Consider the following 23779-nt stretch of genomic DNA (forward strand, 5'->3'; position numbering starts at 1 on the left):
GACCTAATTAATGGTCAGATCACTTCCTGGTGCAACTGGACTTCTCTGCGACCCTTCCCCTCTGCAGGGAGGTGGGACCGATTCAGATGGTCCGCCCCCGCCACTTAATGGATCCAAATGGTTTCCAGAGAATGGTAGGGGATGTTTTATCCCATGTTGATGGCCTTTCAGCTGATTCTCTGGTGGCCCGCTGGAATGTGGAGTTAACCAGGGCTATTGACTGTTTGGCTCCAAAGCACCCTCTCCGATTGCATGGAGCCCGGAGAGCCCCGTGGTTTTCCATGGATCTGAGGGCAATGTAACAATGGTTGAGACGGCTAGACCGGTGGCGGATAACCCATTCTGAATCTGACCGGACACGGGTTAGAGCTCAGTGTCGAGCCTACCAAGTGGCGATAGCGACAGCGAAGAAGACTTTCTTCACCACCTCTATTGCATCTGCGGAAAACAGCAGCAGGAGACTCTTTCAGGTGGTTTGCAATTTAGCGGAACCACCTGCTCCATCAGGGCCCAGTACGGGCCGCATGATCTCCTGCAATGACTTTGCAAAGTTTAAAGTCGCTCAGATTCGAGAAGAGGTAGACTCCACCATTTGGATCCCTTCCAGTCGGGATTCAGGCCACATCATGGGACTGAAACTGCCTTGGTCGCACTGGTTGATGCTCTCTGGCGGGCTAGGGACAAAGGTGAGAGCTGTTTCCTAGTTCTGCTGGATCTCTCAGCGGCATTTGATACCATCGACCATAACATCCTTCTGGACCGTCTTGAGGGGCTGGGAGCTAGGGGCACTGTCATACAGTGGTTCCGCTCCTTCCTCCTGGGCCGTGTTCAGAAAGTGGTGGTGGGGGAAGCTTTTAATGTTTGATGTATTTTAATATTCTTTTGGAAGCCGCCCAGAGTGGCTGGGTAAGCCCAGCCAGATGGGCGGGGTATAAATAATAAATTATTATTATTAATTAATCAACCAACGAGATGGAGCCTTAGATTCAGTAATTCAGCGCCTTGTAACTTCTCCAACATCCCAAGGGTTACTGAAAGAGATAATCGTGCACCCTTTCCTTACACATAGGGGAAGCACCGCCTCCGTTGCCCAAATTAAAGATGGGTTTTCCACCACGAAAACGCAGGCTGGGCCCCTAACTAAAGATGGCGGATCCAGCATTGGGGCGAGTGCGAACCGCACTGCAGTCGCTCGACCTCGAGCGCAGGAAACCACCAACGGTGCCCACCTCAAAAATGGCCGCCCCCGCTATAGCGAGTGGAGGAGCTGCCCACAACCAAGATGGCCGCGGCACTTCACCGGCGACTGGTTCTCAGAGGCGCCAATCCCGACTCCAAGATGGCGGAGCGCCGTCGGCGTGAGGTGAGGTTTGTCTGCGTCACGTGACAGGCAGGACGGGGGTGTGTGTATCCCCGTCGTGTGTCCCGGCGGAAGAGTGAAGGGAGTCGGCTGAAAGGTCGCAGCTGGAGGGAAAGGGAAAACAAAGCGGCGCGGCCTAGCGCTGGAGAACCGGAGACACGCCAGTCACCACGGATACAGCCGGAGCCAACGCGGCGGCCGGGGCGCAGCCACCCTCGCTGCCTCCGCCGCCTCCTCCGCCGAGGATGTCGCGTAGGAAGGTGAGAGCGCGCAAACCGAGCCAAACCCCTTTCCCGTCTCCTCTCCTTTAGCTGCAGAGACCGTCAGGCTCGAAAACCAGTTAAAAACGTAGGCCTTCAAGCCCCTGCTTCATCTCGCGTCTTGATTGGTCGCCGCTGCCTCCCGCCGCAACTTCTATGGCCATCTTCGCCATCAGTCAAGCGCAGCCCCCACCCTCAACGGTTATTTGTTTCCCTCCACCCTTTCGGTGATTGTTGTGTCCCGCCTCCTTTCGCTGCTCATTGGCTCCGGCGCTGAAATGCCATTGGCTGCTTTCCCTATCACTTCCTACTGGCGCGGTTTTCTTTTCCCCTCCTCCCCCGTTGCTCCTGTTCCCAACGACTTCATACTTGGCTAGGTGCCTTGGGAGCGGGTGTTGAAGTAGCTGCTGATTGGCCGGGCATTCTGGCCTGAATTGGCGTCCACGGGGTCCCGCCCCTCTCTTCTTTCTCCGTTTCCCATTGGGGGACAGGTTCGCGTAAAGGTCCTCCTCCTCGCTGTTATGATTGGAGGAGAGGGAAAATGGCACAGAGGGTTCAAAACACAGCAAGCAAGATGGACTGGGCCATGGGGATGGGTAGCAGCCATGGCTATAGTTTTGTGCCTACTCGGGTGTAAGGCCCATGGAATTCAGTAGGGGTTCCTTTATAAGTAAATCTTCTTACAATCGGGCTGCATGTATAAAAGGATTGATCATTCTGGCTGCAAATCTAAGGCTTTTTTTTGCAACTATCTAGTTTTAAGTACAGATAGAAATAGTTTTACTTCAGGAGAGTAGGAATTTTACATATTTTTAGAGGACTTTCCATAGTCTCTTGCAACAAAGGAAGGGAGGCTGCAGTGTGAATGACAATTCACCAAGAGGTTTAATAATAGGACATGTTTCGTAGTAGCTGTATCTTGAATTGGGCTGCAGTCTTTGAACCATCGAGTCTTTTAACTTGGACAAGAACCAAGTTTTGCTACCCCGTACAGATCTAGCTTAAAAGAGCAGATTTCTAGCCCACAACATGTTAAACATGCAGTTGTTGCTCACAAGGAGTTTGGAAGGCTCAAAGTTCCAATCTTCGTATTGCTTTTTAAAATGTATTTCTTTTATGAGACACACATATGCATATACACCATGGGGGTTGACCCAATTCCTACCTGCTTAGAATCAGCATTCCAGGTTGTTCAGTGATTTCATTAGTCTGTATATTAAAAAGTGCCTGTTTTGCTAAAGGTTCACAGCAACAAAATATAACATTTAGCAGACCAGTTTTGTTACTTGTGCAGATTGTCTTAAAGCAACGAGTAATAGTCTCATTTCATGCAAGTGGAAAGGAGGAACAAATATTGGGGGAAAGAAAGTCATGGGGAGAGGGAGAGAGAGAGAGAGAGAGAGAGAAGGGGTAGGATAACCTACTTTAGGCTCTGGTCCTGACCACATTTGTCTCCAGCTGCACCCACCATACAGCTCCACAATATTTTACCCCCAGGTAAATGTGGCTCTCAACAGAAAAAAGGTTGACTGCCCCAGTCATAATCAGAAATGAATTGGGATGGCACCTGCAGCATTCGAAGACCCAGCTTCATATCTGTTTGGAGTGCTATATAAATGAAATCCTCATTCCTTGCAACTCTAGATTATTTTCTCCCCCTTCCCTGGTATCCCTCTTGTGTCACACACATCACTACAAGTGGGGAAATAGAGTCAGAGGAAGAAAAAAAGAAAGTGGGAGGAATTACAATAGAAATTGGAAAGCATGATGGGGGAATTTGCTCTCATGGTCAAACTTAAGGTCCTGAAAGAATCGTGAGTCAGAGGAGGGCTATTCTTTATGCTTGTTCAGTCCTGCAGTGGAAGCCAAATTGAGATGTTTGCCTTTCCCTGCAGTGTGCTGGCTTGTCTCACATGCTTGAGTCTCTTGTAGAGCCATCTGGTCTGCAGCCCCCCCTCTATGCAACACACCTGGTGTCTGCTCCTGCTCTGACTACTGAATACATTGCACCAACTGTGTGTGAGGTGGGGGTGCTTTCTGCTTGTGTACCTGGATTGTGTACAAGCTTCCTTCCTTTCCCACCTACCCCCTACAAGTAGCAACAGAACAGATTTCCCTATCACTGCATTTCTGTCACCTGTTATATTTCTGCCTGCCCTACCCGAACCAGGCAGCAACTCTTGAATGTGTGGGAAGTGGCTGATGGGTGAACGGCCTTTCATCTGTTGCAATGTCGTGATCCTACAAAAAGAGAATTGTTTTGTGACAGGTCCAAAATTGATGCCAATAGTAGCAGACTGTGAGTTCAAGAGCCAAACTCAGCTACTCTTTCCTGCAGAGTAGAGAATAGGCTGCCATGCGTGTAGTAAAGGATGCATTGTGCTGGCAAAAAAGGAAAAAAGTTATTGGCTTTAGGCGGGCTATTTAAAAGGAGCAGCAGCTGCTTCTACAAATACAATGTTTGTTTCAGACTTGAGGAAAGCTAGTCTGTGTAGTAGGTTTGGGAACTTGTGGCCCTCCAGATGTTGTTGGAGTATAAATTCCATCCTGCCTAACTGTTGGCTGTGTTGGCCAGGGCTGATGGGCACTGAAGTCCATCTGAAGAGAAACAGGTTTCCCATCCTTGCTGCATAACTTTCAGTCTTAAGTGGATTGCTGTGTGCCCCTGGATGAATTGTTCAGCTATAGCTTTTGTTCCCTGGGTTCTGAGATCTCATCTCTGTTTGGTGGCAGTTGCAAAAACAGACTTTTGCTCAGAGTGTGTTGATTCCTGTGATGTGAAAATTGTGGTAAACACAGACTGGGTGGAGTTGCCACTTTTTGTCCAGTCCTGTGTCTTTTTAACACCAGAAATCAAGGAGGTGAACCTTTACCGCCACTTGTCTTTATGCTAGGAAGAAGAATTGCCTGCACACTTGAGGCTTGCTAATGCACTGTACCATATCCTCCCCTATTGTGTTGACTGAGTAAGCATGAGACTTGGGCTACAGGCACAATATGCTGAAGACTGTTTTGAAGTTGTGGCCAGCATACAACCGAGCTCATTTCTTCTGATGGGATTGTTCCTGTTGCCTTCTAGACAAAGTTCTGGAGAGTTTGGTTTGACCTATGCAATCCCTCTTGACTGAAATCAGAGATCAGTACCGTCACCGTGTCCCATTGCAATCCCATATACTAAATGAGCACTCACATATAGCTGTATGCACGGTCTGGACAGCAAGAGCGCAGAGAGAAATATTCTTGTGGATGTGTGGAGATTCATCAGTGCTTTAGCCTAAGCGTTTTGTTCCAATCCGTTGTAAGAGGTTTCTATTTTGGCTTGGTATTTCTGCAAGCACAGTGCGCAATGCTTTCTAGTTTACGATATCCATTTTTCTGAAACGTTTTAGTTAGTGCTGCTCCTCAAGGAGTAGACCCCAGATAAAATGATGCGTGTTGCTTATGTGGCTGAGTCTTTGGCCTTTCAGAGGAACGCTGGCAGCAGTTCTGACGGAACCGAAGACTCCGATTTCTCCACGGACCCAGAGCATACAGACAGTTCAGAAAGTGACGGGACGCCACGCCAGTCTGCGCGTGTGACTCGCTCTTCTGCCAGGCTCAGCCAGAGCTCCCAAGGTAGAGCGTTTGAATGTTTGGTCTTAAGCCTTATTCTAAATGGCATGAGCTGTATAATAAGCTGGTGTCTGTCCTCCCCACCCCACTCCATATGCAGGCACAGCCAAAATCTTAATTGGAGACATGCTAGCTTTAGTCCCACCCACCTCTGAAGCCCTGTAAGTCACTGCATGTTCTGCATTAACCACCTTGTGGACCTGCAACAGGTCAGTCTGTAAGAGAATGATCTCTAAATAATAACACCTTTAAAACGAGTTTGAGCCTCAAGTTGAGGATATTGATGGGTCAATAATTAGGATTCTGTCTCCCTGGAGGATTTTCAGACTTCTGTTTGGTGCATGCAAAGAAGCAGCAAGGAGAGGCATTGCAAATGTTGAGTATTCCAGTATTATTCCTATATTCCAGAGAGAGGCTGAGAGAGTGGCTCTGAGACCAGAGCTGAGTTGGGATTTGAACCCAGGATCTGCTCGCTCACATCCGTAACTTACACTGGCTCTCATAAACTCAAAATCTGAACTTGGACGTGGAGTAGTATCAGAAAGAAGCTCATTTATTACCTTGCTGTTCTTTGCTCCTTAACTTGTGCTTTTGAAAATCCTGGCTATATTAAAATTCTTAAATCCTCAGAACGTATGTTGATGATGTTGGGAAAGCAGGCTGCACTGTGTCCTTCCATGCAAGGGACAGATGTTTTTGCAGTGTGAGTGTTGCAGGTGGTCTATCCCAATGAACAAGTTTCCTGCTTGGCAGGGGGTTGGACTCGATGGCCCTTGTGGTCTCTTCCAACTCTATGATTCTAACTGTGTGTGTGTGTTTCCCCACTTCCTTACCTCCCCATCCTCTTAAAACTAGATTCCAGCCCAGTTCGCAACCCACCATCGTTTGGAGCAGAGGAGCCTGTTTATTCCACCCGGAGGGTAACCCGTAGCCAGCAACAGCCCACACCCGTGACTCCCAAGAAATATCCCCTTCGACAGACCCGCTCGTCAGGATCTGAAACGGAGCAAGTGGTTGACTTTTCAGATAGAGGTTTGTAATTGGCTGGGCAGGATGTAGAGTGGCTAAAACTGGCACAGATCATGCTGAATTTCTTTTACCATGTTCTTCATTGGATTTCTTTAGAACTTTGATGACTTCTAGGTTAGGTTGAGGGGCACTAGCTTAGCCAAGGCTGCTTTTGAAATACTAGTTGCTGTGTTGATCCCAAAGAGAGGGAAAGCACAGTTGAGATGATGCCCAGTTAAAATCGCCTTTTATCTGCCCCTCTGATTTCTTTCTCCAGCTCAAGATCACCCTGGCAGTTTTGGTCAGGAGAGCAACAAAACATTTCCTAGTACAGTACAGTCATACCTCAGGCTACAGCCACTTCAGGTTGCATTTTTTCAGGTTACGCACCCGCCGAAACCTGGAAGTACCGGAACGGGTTACATCCGGGGTTTTGGCAGTCGCGCATGCGCAGAAGCGCCGCTACGGGTTGCGAACGTGCATCCTGCACGGACCACATCCGCAACCCAAGCGTCCACTGTACAGTGGTACCTCAGGTTAAGTACTTAATTCGTTCCGGAGGTCTGTTCTTAACCTGAAACTGTTCTTAACCTGAAGCACCACTTTAGCTAATGGGGCCTCCTGCTGCCACCGCACCGCCAGAGCACGATTTCTGTTCTCATCCTGAAGCAAAGTTCTTAACCCGAGGTAATATTTCTGGGTTAGCGGAGTCTGTAACCTGAAGCGTATGTGACCCAAGGTACCACTGTATTGCTTTTTTAGGCCTGGCTGTTTTAGGACTCCCCCCCCCACCCCCGTTTATTGGGCTCTGCTCATGTTTGTAACATTGTGACTCTACACAGACACTAAAAACGCCGCTGACCACGATGAGTCGCCACCCCGCACACCGACTGGGAACGCCCCGTCTTCCGAGTCCGACATCGACATCTCCAGCCCCAACATGTCTCACGATGAGAGTATCGCCAAGGATATGTCCATGAAGGATTCGGGGAGTGACCTGTCCCATCGTCCCAAACGCCGCCGATTCCACGAGAGCTACAACTTCAACATGAAATGCCCGACGCCTGGCTGCAATTCATTAGGTACGGTGGAACCTTCCATGATCTGAGATTTCAATAGCGGACTCTCCTCTTGCCCAAATCCCCCACGTGCCCTTTCTTGTTACCAGCCCTAAGGCGTGTTCCTTTGGCTCTCCACAGGACACCTGACGGGAAAACACGAGCGGCATTTCTCCATATCTGGATGCCCACTGTATCATAACCTTTCAGCGGACGAATGCAAGGTAATTTATTCTCTTGGAAAACGAGCTTGTGGCAGTGGAAAGAGATCAGTCAGGAGGAATGGCATGGGGAGCGGAGAGAATTACAGCACAGTTCATCCCACCCACCGTCTCTCCTCTTTTCAGTGCTGCTTTGCAGGAGAGAAGCGGTGCTCAGTGTTTGGACACACAGCATGGCCATGTAATGTGCAGCACAGCCTTTGCCAACTTGCTGACCTTCAGATGTTTTGGATTACCATTTCTATCAGCGGTGCTGGCTGGATCTGATGAGAGCTGTAGTCAAAACCATCTGGAGAGCACCAGGTTGTCAAAGACTGGTGCAGTTCCTCTCCTCTGAGCGTTGTGATTTGTGGCACAGAAACAAACACGGGGACAAAATTCTCACGGGAAGCACACTATTTGAAGCATACGTAGGAATTTCTTGTGCATGGCTGTCCAAAAATCCAGCAAGCCTATGGTTTGAGTTTTAAAATGGTTATTTGAAACTTGAATCGAACCCTTCGTTTGTAGGCTTTGGGTGAGTCTGTATGTTGATGTTCAAAATTTCAATTTACAAATTTCCTTTTTGTTTTGTTTTTCCAAGAAAGTTAACATTTTAAAAAAATTAATATGCTGTTGAACAACAGCTGTTTGCAGCAAATGTCTCTCTGTGCATGATATTCAGAGCCTTTTTTGCATGTGACTAAGAAATTATTTACTAGGGACTCTGGTGGTAACTGCTGAAAGGAACTTGAGGTGGTAAAATGGGGCAGGGAGAGGTGATCAGATTTTCTCATATTGAATGCGTGTGTAGGAATTAGTTAAATTATTCTTTATTTTGTAAAATTATATCCTACATCTTCAGCCACCATGGTTTCCGGGGCAGAAGACAATGCAAAAATACAACAATGAAATCTAAAAATCCACCTGTAATTTGGGGCAGAAATTCCTGATGGAGCTGCGTAGCTTGAAGTTGGGCTTGAGCCCTGCCACTTCTCTTTTGAAACATCAAGCCTTGTTTGGTCAATTGTGAATTGAGGGCTTATGGCTCCTTGGATGTTCCTTTCCTTCCTGCAAACCTCAGAGATGCCTGGCTCAGGGCCAACAGTACCTTAACTCCCTCATATTGTGGTTTTGGTTGGACTGTTCTTACATTATCTGAGCAAGAATTTGCGTGGCGTGAGAAGGGAAGGATTGATACGATCTCTCTCTGGATTTCAAGGTGAGAGCGCAGAGCCGCGATAAACAAGTTGAGGACAGAATGCTGTCTCACCGACAAGATGATAACAACAGGCATGCTACCAGACATCAGGTACTTCCATCTTACATTTTTACTTTTGCACCTTTATCAAGTATGCACTGGCTTTGACACCTCAACAGGACTGTCTTTTTTCTAGTGATCATTGACATCTCAGTTTCAGAGGGCAGTTAAAAAATAAAAAACCCAGAATCAAATCAATTTTGTGTGGAAATTCTGTCTGAACCTGTGTCTACTTATCTTGCTGACCACATTTTCTGAGTAATCTAAAACTTGTGTGGAGGAACGTTCCATGCTTTAGTTTTACCAAGAAAAGAATAAACATGTTAGTTTCTAAAACAATTAAATATAACTTGCCCTGTGATAACTTGAGAAGAATTCATGATTTGTGCCTTGTTCGCGGGGTGTGGTTCTTTAGATTGAGATTACTCTGTGCATGTTCTTCAGCTGTAGCGATATGTATGTGTGAAACCTCACCAAGATCTACAGGTATAGGGCAGTATACAAATTTAATAGATCATAATAATATGTTTTGTATCCTTTCAAATGCCATACACTTCACTGAAGGCAGTTCTCACAGTCATCTCTCTGTTGCCAAGTAAGGGACATGTAAATAATCCCTGATATTTTTCAAGCACGGTCCCAAGTATACCATCTTGCTATACCGAGATAAAACACACATAATACAATGCAGTGTGGCAAGAGTCCTGTTCTGCCATCCAGTAATAGTTCCCAGTGATCAGGCTCATGTTGGTTTGCAAGGGATGGTCTGGACCAGGGGTCAGCAAACTTTCAGCAGGCGGCTGGTCCACTGTCCCTCAGACCTTGTGGGGGGCTGGACTATATTTTGAAGGGAAAAAATGAACAAATTCCTATGCCCCACAAATAACCCAGAGATGCATTTTAAATAAAAGGACACATTCTACTCATGTAAAAACACACTGATTCCCAAACCGTCTGCCGGCCAGATTTAGAAGGTGATTGGGCCGGATCCGGCCCCCGGGCCTTATTTTGCCTACCCATGGTCTGAACCGTTTGACATGGAAGTGCAATAGACGAGCATCTAACTCCGGCAAAAGCATACTCAAAATAATAGCAGGTTAGAAACCTGACAGTGCCATGGTCCTCTGCACCTGCCAGATTGCTGGCAATGCGAATGTTTCTGGGCATGCTCAGCAGACTTCACAACACCACAGCCAACACCCCTCCTCCATAGAATTTGGTATCTGGCTTAGTGCAGTTTGATTCAGAGTATTTTTTGCTACATGAGCTGGTGTTGTGTACCAAAGAAACATATATCCCATTATGTATGGAGTGGAGTACAAGAATCCATTTCAGCGCAGACACATTTTAGCTGCCAGACCCATGCAATGGGAGTAAAGTATACACTTGTGCCATATTGCATATGCGACATTTCGTGTCAGAAAGGTGTGGGCTATAGCACAGAGTTGGAGAAACTGTGGCCCTCCAGGTTGTTGCTGGACTCCAGCTCCCGTCAGCCCAGCACAGGTCAGGAATGGTCAGGAATGATGGGAGTTGTAGTCCAGCAACACCTGGAGGGGCCACCCAGGCTTTCCACCTCTGTTACAGCATATGAAGCAATAGTTGGCCTGCTTTGGGGTCAGAGGGCTCAGGATCCTGGGCAGGTTGCCGCCTCCTATGCATGTCCTGTGTTTGTCATCCCCTGTGTAGGCACCAACTGAAAGACAGCTAAGGTACAAAGAGAAAGTAGCGGAGATGAGGAAGAAGAGGAATGCTGGGCTGACTAAGGAGCAGAAGGAAAAGTACATGGTACAGAAGCGCGCGCGCGCTCTCTCTCTCTCTCTCTCAGGAGTGTGTGTTTGGCAGAATCAGGCCACCCTTAATGTCATGGTGTATTTCACACCCTGCATAGAGGGAATAGTTAATTTCTAACTGCATCTGATCCCAAGATTCTAGGTCATAGTGCTATACAGTAGAACCAAAACAAGAATAGGCAGCCATGAGCTAAACCCTCCTCCCGTTATTTCTGCTTCCCATCTCTTCTTGCATGCAGACCTTTGTGTCCTTTGGCCCTGCGCGAGGCCGTAGTTGGAGGGGGGTGGCTTATAGGCCACCCAGCCCAGCCTTCTGTGCGATGTAGGAAATTAAGTGCTGGAGCAACCCCATCCAATTTCTGCACAGCTTCTGCACTGACAGCCTCCAACAAGGGAGAGCCCACTGCCTCTTTAGGTAATTGGTTCCCTTCCTAAACTTCTCTTACCATTAGGATATTTCTCTTAATGTTCAATCAAAATCTATTCTCTAAATCCACTGGACTTAGTCCTGCCCTTTTGGACAGCAGAGAACAAGCCTCCGCCCTCTTCTGTCGGACAGCCTTTCAAGCAGTTGAAGAATGCTTCCGTAGATTTCCCCTCTATTCTCCCCCGTCCCCCAGGTTAAACATAGTTCCTTCAACCTCCCCTCATAGGAGTTGTGTTTTGTGCTATATCTGTTGCCTCCCAGTCCAGGCGGTCTCCACTGAGTGGGGAACCTGTAGCCCTCCAGACGTTGCGGAACTACAACTCCCATCAGCCTCTGCCAGCAGAGCCAGTGGTCAGGAATGATGGAAGCTGTAGCCTCAACAACACAGAGGAGGGGCTCTGTCCGACTCTTCGTGACCCCATGGACCAGAGCACGCCAGGCACTCCTGTCTTCCACTGCCTCCCGCAGTTTGGTCAGGCTCATGTTTGTAGCTTCGAGAACACTGTCCAACCATCTCGTCCTCTGTCGTCCCCTTCTCCTTGTGCCCTCCATCTTTCCCAACATCAGGGTCTTTTCCAGTTAGTCTTCTCTTCTCATGATGTGGTCAAAGTATTGGAGCCTCAGCTTCAGGATCTGTCCTTCCAGTGAGCACTCCGGGCTAATTTCCTTAAGAATGGATGTGTTTGATCTTCTTGCAGTCCATGGGATGCTCAAGAGTCTCCTCCAGCACCATAATTCAAAAGCATCAATTCTTCGGCGATTAGCCTTCTCTATGGTCCAGCTCTCATTTCCATACATCACTACTGGGAAAACCATGGCTTTAACTATACGGACCTTTGTAGGCAAGGTGATGTCTCTGCTTTTTAAGATGCTGTCTAGGTTTGCCATCGCCTTTCTCCCAAGGAGCAGGCGTCTTTTAATTTCGTGGCTGCTGTCACCTTCTGCAGTGATCATGGAGCCCAAGAAAGTAAAATCTCTCTCTGCCTCCATTTCTTCTCCTTCTGTTTGCCAGGAGGTGATGGGACCAGTGGCCATGATCTTTGTTTTTTTGATGTTGAGCTTCAGACCATATTTTGCGCTCTCCTCTTTCACCCTCATTAAAAGGTTCTTTAATTCCTCCTCACTTTCTGCCATCAAGTTTGTGTCATCTGCATATCTAAGGTTGTTGATATTTCTCCCGGCGATCTTAATTCTGGCTTGGGATTCATCCAGCCCAGCCTTTCGCATGATGAATTCCCTCGGCCTTCTACTTCCCTCAAAGCAGGAGCCAGTATAATTTCGCTGTCCAGCAAGAAAGGGCAGAGAGTGGAGGCTGAGGGGATCCACTTTCCCCAGGACAGGCAAACTATTTCTAAGAGATTATTTCTGCTGTTTGGTGTAGGAGCACCGGCAAACCTATGGCAACACCAGAGAGCCCCTTCTAGAGAATCTGACCAGTGAGTACGACCTCGAGTTATTCCGACGAGCGCAAGCAAGAGCCTCTGAGGATCTGGTAAGAGGACTGGGCTGGGTAAGATACACATCCTTCCACCTTCTAGGCTTGAAGTAAAACCATTTGTACTCTTTTTTGTGCTTAGCTGAGTGTGAATCGCTTGTGACTCCGTTTGGACAGAATCAAACTTCTGAGCAAGGGGTGGGGAGAAATGAGCAAAAAGAAGGAAAAGTATCTTGGCGTATCCTCAGAGTCTAGAGATAGGCGACAGCAGTTGTGTATAAATAAATGGTCTCCTTCCTCAAAAGGGCTCAGAAATTCAACAATATGCATTGCATGGAGGGAGGGAGAAAACAGGGTAACAGAGAATCTGAGGCAACTGTTGCTGGAGGCCTTTGGCAGTAGGCCCTCACTAATCACGGCAGCTGCGAGGGGAGGACAGTTGGGCAGGGGGCAGAAGCTTGAATCAGCAGAATGGACAGAGAGAGCTGTGTGGTGTAGAGAATCTTGGTGGTTTCTCTTGGTTCCTGAGCCTGCGGAGGATTGGAGAAGCAATGATGGATCTTTAACTGGGTCCAGGTTGTGGGTTTCTGACTCCTCAGTTCTGAGAACAAGGCATTTGAGGAGCTGTATGTGGATTTTTTGTCTTCCGAGTTACTGTTACTATACATGTGCTCAGTATTCCGAGCTTGGCTCAGCCCACTGGTCCCAATCTTTCCCTAGTCCATTTCAGTTGCTGTTTTTCCTGGGAGTCAGAGCTCTTGACCCCACTTTTGTTTGTGGGGATGGGAACTGCAAGCAAGTGCCACTCCCACTGTTACCAGACTTAATCGTGAAGAAATGAGGAGAGGGGCTCGGTTTCCAATTGTGGTACACGCCCCATCTCTCCGTTCATTGATGCTTTTAGATTAATGTGAACTGAAGGCTAAGTGTATTTATGGCAGAACAGCAGAAGGAGATAAAGGAGCACCATGGAACCATTCACATAGCAGAATGAAAGAGGATTGCCAGCTTCTCAACGGCTGTGCATCTGCTTATATTTTTAGAGTGTATCTATTGCCCTTCAGGAAACACTTCAAGACAACTTACAAATAAAACCGTTTTTTAAAGTATAGAGGTACAGCAAGCCATTTCTTGGAAGCTGGACCGCTTCTGTCAGCTGTGGCCTTGATCAAGGTAAACTATGGTCACTCCCCTATTCTTATCTTCTCAGTGTCCTCTCTCCACCCCAAAATGTGGCCCTTTCTTGGATGTTTCCACTACAAACCATTTACTAGATCAGTTAAGGTTTGCTTTTCTTTTTTATCGTATCTTTCTTTACAGTGGTACCTTGGTTTAAGAACAGCTTAGTTTATGAACAACTTGGATTAAGAACACTGCAAACCCGGAAGGAGGTGTTTTGGTTTGTGAACTTTGCCTTGGAAGCAGAACATGTTCCGCTTCCTGTTGAGTGTGTTCCATTTGTAAATTGAGTCACCTGCTGCTATGGGAAAGTACGCCTTGGTTTAAGAACGATTTGGTTTAAGAACGGACTTCTGGAATGGATTAAGTTCGTAAACCAAGGTACCACTGTATTTGCAATTTAGATCACTCATAAACAGTGATTTGTACACAGCTGATTTTGTTTTTTTGTTTTTACAATCTCCCCACCAGCATCAAATATCCCCTTGTTGGGGGTGGGCAGGTGAATTCTATGTCTTTGACCAGAGTTTTGAGCTTTTGGGGGGCTATGACTCCCATCATCCCTGACCACTGGCCTGTTGGCTAAGGATGATGGGAGTTGTAGTCTCAAAGCAGCTGGTCACCCAAGTTTGGGAAACCCTGTCTTGGATGAAGGGCAGGTATTAAAGACACTGCAGTTGCAGTCCTGATGCACCATAAGAGCTGCGACAAATGCCACATAATGGTTTTGCATTGGCCTCTTTTTAGATTTGTGATGAAATAATCAAAGCACATTTCCCAATGAGACCAGCCTCTCACACCGTTTTCTTTTTTTAAAATAATAATAATAATAATAATAATAATAATAATAATAATAATAATGAAAACACTAACAAAGGGCACATTTTAAAAAATGACAACGAAGAGGCGTGTGGAAAGTGGACCGATCAATTGTGTGGGAAAGCTCTGGCAGCAGAACAAGGTTTTTTTAACCTGCCGATGGCAGCAGAATGTGGATTCAGTCGGACTGGGGCTATGTCAGCTGAATGGCAGTTTCGCTGTAGATGCACTGGTCCTGCCAAAGGACCTCCAGAGAGAAAATGCCTAGAGAGAAAAGACGATGCTTTTGAAACCTCACTGCCTATCTGGAGATGCAGGTTTTAGGTTGCTTGAGGCTTAAGCTACGTCTTAAGCGGAGTTGCATCATTCCGCTTCTTTCTCAAACTCAAAGCAGGCTGGGGTGGGAGACTGTGCCTGAGAAGACATTCAGGTGGGAATATGCACCCTTTCCCTCCTGGTCCTTTCCCAGCTCAAAACCTCCCTCCCCAAGCTTCTTTTCCATTTGAAGAGGATGGGGTGGCTCCTTCCCACCTCCCCAGAGTGAAAAAGCAGCTTGAGTACAGCAATTTTGAGCTGCAAGACGACGAGAGCGCCATGGGTTAAGCAGGCTCTCTTGGCCTGCCCGTTTTCTGCTCAAAGCAGACCGAGCTGCTTAAGGTTTAAATAGAAAAGAAAAAAAGCCTGGAGGAAAGAATTGCAGAACTACATGTGCCATAATCTTTGGAAGCCAAGATATGCAGACGTATATGCCCAGCCTCACTGTTTCTTAGCCAGCATTTCTTGGCCCTGCTGTTGGGGTGTGGATGGCTGTGTTGATGTGCCCCCGAGGACCGGCGCTGAAAAGTGTGAGAAGATGAAACAGCTTCGTAAGTGTTCTTGTTTGGAAGAAGTGCCACTTTCTTTCCGCGGTGACAGTTACACTGAGCGCGGGCCTCCACCTCGCTGTCTTTTGCTGCGTAAGGAGGTGCCAGACTTCCGAAAGCAGTTGCCTGAGGTACAGTCTGCATCTCTTTGGTTTCCCAGCTTGGAGAGTGCCAGAAGCCCTGGGGCAAGAGAATGGATCCTTTTTCATGTTTGATTGAAGCTCATTTGATGCTTTCCTTGTGATACGACCCCTCAGGCCCATGCTTCTCCCCCAAAAGATTAGGGAGAGACTTCTGGCGAACATAGATCAAAGCATACAGAGCAAACCAAAAGGGCAAGTACACCGTGGTTGGCTTATCTTGGGGTTCTGCTGAGAGTGGACCACCACTTCCAGAATAATGCTTTGGTACATCTGTTAAGTCACGTAGAAGTGCTGAGCCCCCTATTCCACGTGGCCACGGCGGCTTTGAGAACAGCACTTTCTTCAGATTTGTGTTTGGAGTTACAGTGGTACCTTGGGTTACATACGCTTCAGGTTACATACGCTTCAGGTTACACACTCCGCTAACCCAGAAAAAGTGCTTCAGGTTAAGAACTTTTCTTCAGGTGGAGAACAGAAATCCTGCTCCGGCAGCAGCAGGAGGCCCCATTAGCTAAAGTGGTGCTTCAGGTTAAGAACAGTTTCAGGTTAAGTACAGACCTCCAGAATGAATTAAGTACTTAACCTGAGGTACCACTGTAATCTGAAAAAGACTGCAAGCTGCAGGGACCTCCAAGCTTTCTGCATTATTCAGGTCTTGGGGAGGGGAGCTTATTAACTGGCCTTCCAGATTTCCCGTCTCCAACGGCTGATCAGAGCTGCACAGCGGATTAGGTTAACCACCGTGATGCCAGGGAGCCATGATTTACCACCAACTTCCTCCCCACAACCCCAGTCCTCAAGCTTCAGCATTAAAAGCTACACATATACCAGCTCACCTCCGCTGCTGTGCTTCCATCTTGTTCACAACGAGAGAGGAAGAAAATACGCACAGGCTTCGAAAATGAAAGGCAAGCGGGCAGTGTCTCCGGATTTTTCTCAGGACTTCTGAAAACCAGGCCCAGGATGTAAAGCACCAAGTCAATGTGGTCCAGGGCAGAGGGAAATCACAGAGCCCCAATAGCTGCTTGTTAACCACGCCTTCACCCACTTGTGCCCTCCTGCATCCAATGAATGCCATTCAGGGGAATGTTGGCGTGCCCTTTGAAAGCATGTACAGTGGTACCTGGGTTTACGAACTTAATCCATTCCAGAAGTCCGTTCTTAAACCAAGGTGTGCTTTCCCATAGAAAGTAATGGAAAATGGATTAATCTGTTCCAGACGATGAAAAACAACCCCTAAAACAGCAGTTTCACATGAATTTTACTATCTAACGAGACCATTGATCCATAAAATGAAAGCAATAATCAATGTACTGTACTATAAAATAAATAAGACAGTATTGTAGATGATAAAAATTAAAATTAATTTTTTCTCTTACGTGCACTGATGATAGTCATTGTTTGGATGGGGGGCTTTTATCCATTTCTGCAGTCACACAATCAACCAGTAGCTGAACTGGGTTCCACACAGTCACAAAAACAAGTCACAAAAGTGAAGTCACAAGCCACAGTCACAAGTCAGTTCCATAAAACAAAGAACAAGCCACAGTCACAAAAATGAAAAAGCCACACAAACAAAAATGCAAAAAAATAGCAAAAACAAAAGCTCCAAATATCACCTCTGTGTTGCGTGGGTACTCGAGACTCAACAGGAAGCCTCTGATGAGCAGCGGGGGACTCAATTCACAAACAGAAGACACTCAACAGGAAGCGGAACATGTTCCGCTTCCAAGGCAAAGTTCACAAACCAAAACATCTACTTCCGGTTTGCAGCGCTCTTATTCCAAGTTGTTCATAAACTAAGCTGTTCTAAAACCAAGGTACCTCTGTACCTGGGACACAGAACCTGCAAATACAGAGAAGCGTGAAGACATTGAGTGAACACTGAATAGAGATCTTTGAACTGTTATTTTTTTAACTTGCCAAAAGACTCCTATAAGACCCCCAAACACACTGGGAAATTTTATACCATGAGAACATTTTAAATCCTTACCACAGGGATGGGCTGGAGTGTGTCCTGGGACTCTGATGATACTGGCTGTAGGATGATGATGATAATGATGATGATTATTTGGTATATAAGCCGCCCACCAGACTGGGTTACCCTGCCACTCTGAGGGGCTTCCAACAAACTAAAACACAACAAATCAAACATTAAAAAGTCTGTATAGAGGGACGGGTGAATGTGAAAAAACCTTCACTACTGCACAAAGGTGAAAATGACATGTTTTGCTCTGCCTGCATTTGCCTCTGATCTCATCCCCCACGACCATGTGATCCCAGAAGGTTGTTCAGAAGGGAATGACCATCTGCCATGGATGCTTTAGCTGAGATTAACAGGGGGTTGGACTAGATGACCCTTGGGTCCCTTCCAGCATCCTATGAATGTTGCCCTCAGGCTGAAGACAATTCCCTCCACAGCTGTTCTCAAGGCACCATGGTGAGGAAGAGGAGACAGAGGCTGCGGCTGCTGTCCTCTACTAGACACCTACACATTGAATTTACACACATGGGCTTGATCCAGCCTAAATTAGCTTGCCGTCCTATGTGCACTAAACTGGGGTTAATTCCCATTCAGTCCCATTGGGACTGAATACACATGGCCAGGGTGTGAACTTGAATGCCTTTGAAATCATTGGATCCAGCTAGTCTTGACTTTTAAGTTCCATGGATTTGAAAGTGCAGTTAACTTGGGAAGGATTCAGACCGTAGTTGGCCAATTCCGTACAGTATTTCACAAGCTGCAGAGTTCAGTTTCCTAACAGTTTCAGTTTTCTGTTTGCAGCAAGTTTGTAGACCTTAAGGCTAAATAAAGAGAGACTTGAATGTGGGTGGGGCAATTTGCATTTCCAAAGATCGGAGTGGGGCTTTGATGCTTTTTATAGCTCTGCCACTCCCTGCGATTAGTGAAACAAACTGCAAAATAAGCAACTCCGCATAAATTTCCTTAATCTGTGCTATCACTTATACAAAACTCAGTTCTTCCCGATACTGGAGTTTGTTTTGATTGCAGAGGAGTTTTGGGGGTGGGTGGGAATGTTTTCTCTTCTCACATGGGTCTAGCATAGATCGTACGAATAAATAGCATGGTGAGCTGTTTCTTTTTTAAAATAATTTTGATTCCCCTTCTCTCTCAATAGGAAAAGCTGCGACTTCAGGGCCAGATCACAGAAGGGAGCAACATGATCAAGACGATTGCTTTTGGCCGCTATGAGCTGGACACATGGTACCATTCTCCCTACCCAGAGGAGTATGCGCGACTGGGGCGCCTCTACATGTGCGAGTTCTGCCTCAAATACATGAAGAGCCAGACGATACTACGCAGGCACATGGTAAGCGTTGGGCACACCGCCTTTTGATTGGCTGAGCAGAAAATGTGTAGCTGCTTCTGCTGCTATGTTATTGTGCCCCCTAGTAAGTATCTTGTTCTTCCCCTCGCGATTCTCTCTTCTGTCTCTTTGTGCTTCTGATGCCGTTGGCCACACTAGGCGACCGTGCTAATGCTTGTGCAATGCTCTCCGTAGGCGAAATGTGTCTGGAAGCATCCTCCGGGTGACGAAATTTACCGTAAAGGCTCCATTTCGGTGTTTGAAGTCGATGGGAAAAAGAACAAGGTAACATACTTAACTGGAATTGGTTTCGGAGGAGGAGGAGAGAATTTGTGCAACACGTTGTCTTTTCTGAGGCCAAAGGCAGGCTGCCCGGCTGGCTCTCCTTGAAGTCTGTCGCCCCAACCTGTCCCAGCTCTCTTTGAAAAATACTAAGCCTCTCATTAGGACCAGTGCCAACGGTTGGCATTATTGGGCATCTGGCGAGAGGTCACACCCAAGCAGGGGCCCATTGACAAGAGCCCTGGGACCTGCTGCAGGAGAGTGTCCTATAGAGCAAACTTCCTCAACCTCATCCCTCCAGATGTTTCGAGACTACAATTCCCACCATCCCTGACCACTGGTCCTGCTAGCTAGGGATCATGGGAGTTGTAGGCCAAAAACATCTGGAGGGCCGAGGTTGAGGAAGCCTGCTATAGAGGATGTCTTGCCCTAAGACCTTTCAAAACCTGGATATGGTACCGGTCATTATATTGGTCTAATTCCATTGCCTTTGAGGGTATTAGACAGGTAGTCTTGCCTGGCTTACTAGTGTCTGCAGAACACCAGCATTATTATTATTATTATTATTTACTAAATGTATATGCTTGTACATGCTTGAAGCAGACTTTCTCTCAGACCGCTACCACAGTTTTTTAAAATAATTATATGCCACCCATTGGCTAGGTTGCCCCAGGCACTCTGGGCGACTCCCAACAGAATATTTAAAAACACGGTCAAACATCAAACATTACAAACATCCCTTTACAGGGCAGCCTTCAGATATCTTCTAAAGGTTATATAGTTACTCCTTGACATCTGATGGGAGGGCATTCCACAGGGCAGGCACCACCACCGAGAAGCCCCTCTGCCTGGTTCCTTGTAACTTCACTTCTCACAGTGAGGGAACCGCCAGAAGGCCCTCAGAGCTGGACCTCAGTGTCTGGGCTGAACGATGGGGGTGGAGATGCTTTTTCAGGTCTGCAGGTCAGAGGCTGCTTAGGGCTTCAAAGATCAGCACCAACACTTTGAATTGTGCTTGGAAGCATACTGGGACCAGTGCCAGAAAACCAGAGATGGGCCAGTCACAGCTTCAAAGAAGCAGATTTGGCCAAAGAGATTTTTCAGCATTTGGGGGCAGTGAGAGTGGTGCCTAGAATTGGCCACCTCTTCCCAACGCATCCTTGACATGCCTTCTGATTCTTCCAGATCTATTGTCAGAACCTCTGCCTTCTGGCAAAGCTCTTTTTGGACCACAAGACCCTGTATTACGATGTGGAGCCCTTCCTCTTCTACGTCATGACGGAAGCCGACAATACCGGCTGTCACCTGATAGGCTATTTCTCCAAGGTTGGTAACAGCCTCTCGAGCTCTGCTCCACAACCAGGGCACTTGCCACGACTTAGGCATTAAATCAGAATGATGGGCCTGCTTTGGAGAGCGGGTTCAAAGGCTGGGCACTGAATCTGTAAGAGTTGGTTCGTGAAATATAGTTAACAGCGGAAAGCAAGCTTATAGTCCAAAGACAAATGAAAGCCAGGCTGCTTACTGGAATCTTATTCAGGCTTTGATACAAGTGCAAACTTCTGGTGCCAAACAGAGCTAGTTATTCTTGGTATTCACGAGGCTCCTCCACCCCACTTATAGTTGCATGTGCAAACACCTGCTTCCAGTAACATTCATAAGAGCTGGGTTTCGGAGGTATATTAATCAGAAATCACACATACCCCATCTCAGATCCACAGTGGGATCAGTTCTGACTGTAATTCTGCTGAGTTTTCTTGAAAAGACTGTTGGGTGGGTGGTGGTTCTGTTCATTGGTTTGCTGGCTTAGAATTGGTTCAACATCAGGTTTGTGGACTGAATCCTCATCTTTTAAACCAGTGATGGCCAAACTTGGGCCTCCAGCTGTTTTGGGACTACAGTTCCCATCATCCCTGACCACTGGTCCTGTTAGCTAGGGATGATGGGAGTTGTAGTCCAAAAACAGCTGGAGGGCCAAGTTTGGCCACCACTGTTTTAAACAGAGAGGGTGGCTTCTAGCCTGCTCCTCAGTAAGGGCTTGTTAGCCCAGGCAGCCAAACTCTCCCATCTCAATCTTAGTCTCTGTTTTGTTGACAGAGGAATATTGCAAGCCCAGGTGTGATGTGAGGTTAAATGAAGGCCTGGTGTGAGTTCTCTTTGTTCCTTTACATTTGACCTGAATTCCCAGATACAGTGCTTTGTCATGCTGATCAAAATAGAGCACAGGAACAATTTGAATTACACTTTCTCTGGCAGCGTGAGAGGCCATTTTCGAAAACAGCCATTAGAACTATTGATTCTGTTTAACTTTGGTCTCTGACATGCGCAGCAAGGCCACTAGGAGTGCTGCATCAAAAAACTTTAATAGTTTGCCCTTGGACGTGCAGCACTTTCAAGTTTTTGCCTCATGCATTTTTACATGATAGGTTGACAAAATCACCGTTTTGGTACAGATTCAGTGAAAGGATTAAACAAACAAATTCTGTAAGAGAAATGGACTGTTTTGCCCAACTCTCAATTTGTGCGGGTTTTGAACACAGCACCCTGAGCAATAGAGATGATGCTTGTCTAAAATTCAAGGGGAGGGAGTTTGAAAGAGTAGAGGCCACCACACTAAAGTCCCAATTTGTATATCCTATGGAACAGACCTCCTAATAAGATGGTATCTGCAGGATGCCTTCTCATAAAGTGTGCAGTGATAGATTGGGCATAAGAAGGGGTAAGACAGTCTTTTAGGTATCCTGGTCCCAAGCTGTACAGGGCTTTGTAGAAGCACCTCGAACCTAGCTCAGTAGTCTTGTGTGCATCCTGTTACAGGTATTAAGGATGAAGTTGAAGGTTACGATCACTCACTTCCTTTTCCAGTTTGGCATTTCCCCTCACAAATAGTTTGGAATCTACTCATCGCCCAGGCAGACATTTGGGGAAATGGCCACCACAGCCAAACAAGGCCAATTCAAGTTGTCTCTGTATGAGCTAATATCAAAAGAGCTTTTACTGGCATTCCCAAACCCTAAGGGGAGCTGATGTTTGAGAAATGCAGGCCCAAAGCCGGAGTAGGGAATCTGTTTCAGCCCAAGGGCCACATTGCCTAGCAGGTGGGACAAGAGGGTGGAGCCAAAGATGTTGCTTTTGTATAGTAGACTGCATCCAGACCATGCAGAAGAAGGCTTTCGTCACCCACACCTGTCCATCTAAGCCGGGCATCCCCAAACTCTGCGCTCCACCTGTTTGGGGACTACAATTCCCATCATCCCTAGCTAACAGGACCAGTGGTCAAGGATGATGGGAATTGTAGTCCCCAAACAGGTGGAGGGCCGAGTTTGGGAGGATGGCTCAGTTGGTTAGAGTGTGGTGCTGATAATGCCAAGGTTGCAGGTTTGATCCCTGTATGGGACATCTGCGTATTCCTGCATTGCAGGGGGTTGGACTAGATGATCCTCAGGGTCCCTTCCAATTCTATGATTCTAAGAAGAGTTTGGATTTGATATCCCGCCTTTCACTCCCTTTAAGGAGTCTCAAAGCGGCTAACATTCTCCTTTCCCTTCCTCCCCCACAACAAACACTCTGTGAGGTGAGTGGGGCTGAGAGACTTCAAAGAAGTGTGACTGGCCCAAGGTCACCCAGCAGCTGCATGTGGAGGAGCGGAGACGCGAACCCGGTTCCCCAGATTACGTGACCACCGCTCTTAACCACTACACCACACTGGCTCTCCAATGTGGATGCCTGATCTAGGCAAGCAAGAGACATTGTCACTATTCAAGGATGCATTCCAGCCAAACAAAACCGTTCAGAGAGGGTGCAGAGCAGGACCAGTGAGGAGTGTGGCCTGGGACGAGTCTTGAAGACCCCATAGAATGGCCTTGAAGGTCACATTTAACTCCTGGGCCCGAGGTTCCCCACCCCTGGTCTCAAGGCTCCTTGGGTGTCCAGGACTAGCTTTGTGATTCTTTGCATTGCAGCCATTCTGTTTTGATCAGCTTGCAAAAGCCATGCATTTGAACTTTTGCCACGATGTGATCAGTTCTTGTCAAACATGACCCTTCGCGGCTATACTGTTTACTTCCAGGAGAAGAACTCATTCCTCAACTACAACGTTTCCTGTATCCTGACGATGCCTCAGTACATGAGGCAGGGTTACGGCAAAATGCTCATCGACTTCAGTAAGTGTGGACGGACACGCGCTTTTGTTCTTAATCCAATGCTTACATACTGCCACAAATCAGACGGTTTCATAGCCTCAGATGTGACACAGAGCAGTTGAGGGGGTTTTTAACGCAGCATGGTTGTTAGGGTTATAACTTTTTGACTTTTTTTCTTCAAAACAATGATTTCCTTTATCATATAGGGATGAACTTTTGCTTAGAAACAGTAAGCCATTATGGACTATTTTTTCTCAGTTGTGAATAAAAGGTCACCCCGAAATGAAAGTTGGAATCACTGTACAGTGGTGCCTCGCAAGACGAAATTAATCCGTTCCGTGAGTCTCTTCGTATAGCGGTTTTTCCGTCTTGCGAAGCAAGCCCATTGACAGCTTAGCGGATTAGCGCTATTAGCGGTTTAGTGGCTTTTAGCGGCTTATCAGCTTAGCAGATCAGCTGATAAGCGGCTTAGCTGCTTAGAAAAAGGGGGGAAAGGGGGGAAAACCCGCAGGAACTCGCAAGACATTTTCGTCTTGCGAAGCAAGTGCATAGGGAAATTCGTTTTGCGAAGCACCTCCAAAACGGAAAACCCTTTCGTCTAGCGAGGC

At 47.0% G+C, this 23779-nt stretch overlaps 1 protein-coding gene across 3 annotated transcripts in view; it reads left to right on the forward strand.

Moving 5' to 3' along the window:
* Positions 1-963: 963 nt before the first annotated feature.
* The window catches only part of KAT7 (lysine acetyltransferase 7), a 30549-nt gene continuing 7733 nt past the window's right edge, over positions 964-23779 (forward strand). Inside the window, exons 1-12 of one of the 3 annotated variants that reach the window (XM_081837872.1) lie at positions 964-1620; positions 5088-5235; positions 6088-6264; positions 7083-7322; positions 7440-7522; positions 8721-8810; positions 10449-10547; positions 12361-12489; positions 18559-18750; positions 18943-19032; positions 20215-20355; positions 23099-23192. In XM_081837872.1, coding sequence (XP_081693998.1) covers positions 1606-1620; positions 5088-5235; positions 6088-6264; positions 7083-7322; positions 7440-7522; positions 8721-8810; positions 10449-10547; positions 12361-12489; positions 18559-18750; positions 18943-19032; positions 20215-20355; positions 23099-23192 — 1498 coding nt within the window. In that variant the 5' untranslated portion in view covers positions 964-1605. The other 2 variants (XM_081837873.1, XM_081837874.1) reach the window with 2 other exon arrangements.

Source organism: Podarcis erhardii, assembly GCF_964252035.2.
Source record: "Podarcis erhardii genome assembly, chromosome: 13".
Lineage (NCBI taxonomy): Eukaryota > Metazoa > Chordata > Lepidosauria > Squamata > Lacertidae > Podarcis > Podarcis erhardii.